Consider the following 6,000-nt stretch of genomic DNA (forward strand, 5'->3'; position numbering starts at 1 on the left):
CACAGAATTTATAGTAAAAGATCAAAATGTCATACAATTGATGAAATGTATTGAACAAACCGAGATTGCTGTTAAGTCTAATAAACCTGTTGGACAATAACCTGGTATTGTGTAAATTTTTAAGTTTAACAACATCCTTCATATAGTTGTTATTTCACCAGACATGCTGTGAAAACCCCATTTACTTGTGTGCAGGATTTCCTCCTCACTTTGAGAAAGGTGATGCTGTTGAGGCATCCAAGAAAATTAATCCAAGAAAGTCCTCAACCTCTGAATTCCAATGATAAGATTGCACTTGATATTAAAAGCTCAAAGTGTAAGAGGACAGATTTTGAACAGCTAAAGTGCCAAAATTGTTGTTGCTGTAGCTATTTGTAGATGCTTTATAATCGGTCAGTTTAAGGGTGTTTTTACACATCTCTGGAGCAGATGGCACCTCAACCCCGATACTCCTAGCTCCAAGGTAGTGACACTATACTGCAACAAGACCATTTTTTAAAATCCACTGTACACTCAGGTTAATCATGCAATAATTATGTTTATTGCAGTGAGGGGAGCTGTTTAGGACACAAGCCTGTCAAATGTGACTCAGCAAAAATGACTGAATCTTCTCCTGTTCTGAGACCAAAGCCACGTTTTGTTAGAAATGCTTGTATATCGTAACTTCATTTTATAAACTTCAATCTAATGAATGTTTGGTAATAATTAATTACAGGTAGTTGTCAGTCCCAACCTTTTGCTTTCGATGTTTACAATTCTGTATAAATTTCTAAGTTGGGTTTTGTTGGTGGGTAAAGCATAGTCAGTCTTTCAAGACCAATGCAGTTGTGAATTTCCTGTAATTGATTAATAATGTTCTTATAATGTTTTATGATATTCAGTTCAAAGTTTCCTACTGGAATATTCATACTGGAATATTTTCACTTGTAAGGGTTTTATAAGGGTTCTCTTTAGATAGAATATCTGTTTTATTGCAGTAAGGAAATCAATGCTTAAACAGAAATTCTCTTTTATTATGAATACTGAGATACCAGTAAATAAATAGTCCAGTCATGAGAGTTCTGATGACTCTCACATCAAAGACTTGATTTTGCTGTTATGCCTTATTATCTTCTGTTATTTGGGAACTTTTGTATTCTGTTTGTGCTTTGTATTTGAATTTGAAGCACAAAACAGCACATCGAAGATAGAACTTGTAACATGTAGTATTTAAGCAATTTGTACTTTGGCTGTTTTAATTTTTATCACTTGCATTTAGGGATTTTATTTTCAAATGTAATCATATTTTAACAACAAAGTTCTTCTGTAAGAATTCCAATCCCTATTCAATACTTTATTCTTTTTTAGGATGGGTGAGTTCAGTGTGTTCCGGTTCCCTTCTAGCTATGTTGTTGTATCGTACTTAAGTTTAAGTGCCTAACTACTTTTAGTTGGATACCAGATAGCCAAATAAGTTTATTGGTGTTATACAATGAAAAGGTTTGATGTTTCAAAAACTACCAGTTACTTGTTCTGAATTGAAATAATAGAACATGTTTTTAAATTTCTTAATATTGAACATTTCCCAATATTTACAAGCAAAGTATTTGAAAAGCCAAATTTTCCTACATGATTGAATTAAATTATTGCAATTACACATATCAGTTGAAAAATTGTCTCTGAGATTTCCATAATGTTCAGCTACAAGGCTATTTCTCATGGCTTGAGAACTAAATGGCATGCTCTCAAGCTAGCACTGCCTTTTCAGACTGAAATGAGAAATATTTTTGCTGTGGCTTGTGAATCCATGAAATTCTCTGGCACAAAGAATGGTGGGTGTTTAGTCATTGAGTGTCCTCAAGGCTGTGATTAATAGATTTTTGAATTCTAGGAGAGTGCAGGGATCTGGGGATCAGGTGGGAAAGTAGTGGAGCAAATTCAAGGAGTTATATAACCCATTTCACATTCTATTTGTCAAGTTCTAATAAGCTATAACTACTTGACTTTTGTTGTCTCGACCAACAGATTCTTTGCTAACTGCCTTTGAAGAATAATTTGGGAATGGAGGAAGACCAAAGGGAGGTGAGTTGGTTGAATTTTGTGCTAGAATTTTTTTTTTCCATTATTCGTGGGATGTGGGCTTTGCTGGCTGGGCAGTGTTTATTTTCTATCCCTAGTTGCCCTTGAGAAAGTGGTGGTGAACCATCTTCTTGAGCTGCAACAGACCATTTGGTTTAGGTACACCCACAATGCCGCTGGAGAAGGAGTTCCAGGATTAACAGAAATAAATAATTTTGCATAGAAGCTGGTTAATAATTTTAAGATACCTACCATCCAGGATTTCACAGGAACAGAAGTAAGCCATTCAGCCCCATGAGGGTGTTCTACTATTCGATTTACTTTTTAAATTAAAAAAAAATTCATTTGTGGGATGTGAGCTTCGCTGGCTGCCTGGCATTTGTTGCCTGTCCCGAATCACCCTTGAGAAGGTGGTAGTTAGCTTGAAACCATGTCTGATCTGTGCCTAAAACCATATACTGCCTTTGGCTCATATCCCTTAAAACCTTTGCTTAACACAAAGCTATCTATCTCAGATATAAAATTCAACAACTGATCCAGAATCCACTGCCATTTGTGGAAAAGTTCCAATCATCTACCATCGTTGGATTGTAGAAGTGCTTCCTATCATCTGAATGATCTGATTCTAATTCTCAGACTATACCTGCTAGTCCTAGAATCACAACCAGTGGAAATAATTTAAGTTTATCAATCCTATCTGCTCCTGTTCACATCTTAAAGACTTCCATCAGATCACTCCTTAACTTTCTAAATTCTACAGAGAAGAGGCCTAATTTGTGTAATCTGTCCTCCATAACAACCTAAAAAGTTCAGATATCATTCTTGTAAACCTATGTTTTACTTGCTTCAAGGCTAACTTATCTTTTTCAAGGTGTGGTGCCCAAATCTGTTCACAGTACTCCAAGTGGGGTCCAACCAGAGTTTTGCATAATTGCAGCATTTCTATGAAAGTTAGAACATTCACTAGGAAATTGGTATAGGACAGACAAAATGCAATGTTTCTTGATCATAATGGGGGAGAAGTGGATATATTGTTCTGTTATATCTTGTTTTGTGTTATAGTCACTGACGGCTGAAAGATTCCCTGTTACCAACTGAACCGTAGCATCCAGGACATTATCCTTTTTTTTATTAGTTGATCTCAGCCAAGCAGAGGCAGAGGTATTAAAGTTGACACTCAGCAAGTAGAAAATTAATGATAAGATAAAAAAGGAGCAGGAGTAGGCCATTTGTCTCATTAAGCCAGATCTGCTATTCAATAAGATCATGGCTGATCTGATTGTAGCTTTAAGATCACTCTCCTGATGTCCCATTTGCCACCACCAGACCTTCGATTCCATTGTAAGTCAAAGATCTGTCCAACTCTGCTTTGAATATATTCAGTGTCCCAGCCTCAATTAATTTGTAGTGAAATGGAATTCCAAAATAAAAACCCACCTCAGAAAATACATTCTTCATCAGCTGCATCTTCGTCAGCTGGGAGATCCTTTATTTTTAAACCGTGTCCTCCAGTTTCTAGATTTACCGTTAAGGATAAACAGCAAACCCCCTTCTAAGAAGTTCGGCACAACATCGTGGGCCGAAGGGCCTGTTCTGTGCTGTATTGTTCTATGTTCTAATTTGTAGTGAAATGGAATTCCAAAATAAAAACCCACCTGAGAAAATACATTCTTCATCAGCTGCATCTTCGTCAGCTGGGAGATCCTTTATTTTTAAACTGTGTCCTCCAGTTTCTAGATTTACCGTTAAGGATAAACAGCAAACCCCCTTCTAAGTTTCAGTAAGATCACCTCCATTCTTTTTAACAAATCGATAACTAAGAGAAAAGATAGGGCTGTATGTAGCCTTTCCATACCCCTGTGATGTTCAAACGTCTGTGGTGTCCATGTTGTTTTGACGCAGCAGTTGGAATCACAGTTTAAGGTTTTGAAGATATACCCCTCTGGTATGTTGTCCTATCTTGTGAGACATCATTGTGATTGTCAATGGATGCTATCAAAAGCTTCCTTGAAGTTCATGAAGTTGGTAACAAATGGCATCTGATACTCCAGACACTGCTGTATGATCTTGAGCATAAAGGCATGCTCACGGGATAGTCTGTCAGAAGCCAGACTTTTCTACACCGAGAGTACTGTCTACTTCTGATATCAATCTTTTGAGCGGTGCTATGCTGAAGACCTTCAGTACCAACTACATCTCTACAGTCTAGATCTTGTTGACTACCTTCACAAGTTCTCATACATTTCATCCCATTTTTCATAAGTTCCTTTGGCATCTTGTCTTGCCTTTCAGGCTTCTAATGGCTCTTTAGATCTCTGATCTTGCAGTTTCTCCCAGGTTGACATTCAGCTGTTGGCTCACAATGGTGTAATTGAGCTGAAGCCTTGAGCTTGACATCCTGGTGAAATACAGCAGATGAACCAAGGACAAATCAGCAGTGAAGGAACAATAATCCTGTACTTTGGGCAAAAAGTAAACACAGCCAAGGAGTTAGCCTCATACTCAACAGATGTTTAGAACAAGTATTAATTGGGTGGAAGCCAGTAGACCATTACAGCATCGCTGTCACATTCCATACCAGACATATCAAAATCAATGTCCTGCAATTTTACCCATCAACATAAACCGACACAGGGAAGGAGAAAGATTAATTATTGTGCTGATTAGCAGGATATACTGAGAGAAATTCTGAGCTATGATATAAATTCACTGATATTATTGCGAAGCTTAGGAACAATCAGCTGAACAGTACTATTCAGCCCTGTGGGTCAACAAGCATGGTCAATGGAAGAGTGAGGGTCTCCTGATTTTCTGCAACAACAATGGGTTCAGTATTCGGTGTAACTTCTTCAAGAACAAGTATAAAGACATTGAGATCTCTAGATGCTAAAGTCTTGAATTAGATTGATTTATACGTGCATCAGCAGCAGATCGAGGATGATATGATAATGTATTGGGACTGTTGAGGTGCGGATATTCGATATGAACTTGTTTTGTGCACAATCCACTTGAAGCGACAGAAAGTAATAACCACTAAGTCACTACAGCCTTTGCAACAGTGAAACTAAAGAGCAAGAAACGTCAGACAATTTCCAGCTGGCCTCCTGACAAATTTGAAATACTAGTGAGTTTAGACAATGTTGAGAAGCAATGAAAGATCTTCAAAATAAAATAATGTATAGAAGATTTGGAGTAGGAGGAAAGCAAAAAAGAGTGATGGATCACAGACCTAATTGTGAAAATTGATTAAAGAAAGCTGGCAAATAGCAAGAAGGATGAGAAAGAGTATTAAGCAAAAACAAGAAGTAGAGAAGATAATGCAGTGACTGATGAATTTGAAATACATTTGAAATATGAATGACCTGGAAATGTTCAGAAATTGGATACTGCTGCCTTTGACATTGGGCTCAGTCATTTGTCAGTATTTAAATCAATACTAAAACAACAACAAAACATTGCAATTGCTAAGTCTAATATTGTTTGATTCTAGCATGGCGTTGATTTGAAAACATCTGTTGGATTCAACAAGACTGAAAGTTATGAACTGCTTTCAGAACTGTACAAAATTTAAAATAGCTTTGTTTTTGTCCTTAGGCAGTGGCAAGTCTGACACCTTTGGCAGTATCTGCTGATGATCCACAGAGCATGTCAGATGTTCAGCAAAACCTATGTAAGTCTTTCATATTTACTTACCAAACAATAAGTACAATAAAATTAAGGTAACAGCAATGTCACTTGGGTTAGTGTTTGGTCATTTCATCAATAGTACCATTTCCATGAGGATATTTCAGTGTCTTAAAAACAGTATGTTGTTAAATTATGCCCCTTTTTTGTACTTCTGTTCCAGTTACTATTTCCATATTTACTTGAGCCCTTTTAGTCTTTTCAATGTTGATGATTTCTATGGATTTTAGCCTTCACATGATGTTTCAATTTTGCATC

General features: G+C 36.8%; 1 protein-coding gene across 4 annotated transcripts in view; it reads left to right on the forward strand.

Annotated features, from left to right (window-relative positions):
* Positions 1 to 6,000, forward strand: part of trabd (TraB domain containing) — a 36,968-nt gene that overhangs the window by 10,711 nt on the left and 20,257 nt on the right. For all 4 annotated transcript variants that reach the window (XM_043713740.1, XM_043713743.1, XM_043713741.1 and 1 more), the window contains exons 3-4: positions 2,005 to 2,061; positions 5,653 to 5,728. In XM_043713740.1, the coding sequence (XP_043569675.1) occupies positions 2,041 to 2,061; positions 5,653 to 5,728 (97 nt within the window). In that variant the 5' untranslated portion in view covers positions 2,005 to 2,040. The remainder of the gene's footprint in view (positions 1 to 2,004; positions 2,062 to 5,652; positions 5,729 to 6,000) is intronic.

The sequence above is a fragment of the Chiloscyllium plagiosum genome, chromosome 23 (assembly GCF_004010195.1).
Source record: "Chiloscyllium plagiosum isolate BGI_BamShark_2017 chromosome 23, ASM401019v2, whole genome shotgun sequence".
Classification (NCBI taxonomy): Eukaryota; Metazoa; Chordata; class Chondrichthyes; order Orectolobiformes; family Hemiscylliidae; genus Chiloscyllium; species Chiloscyllium plagiosum.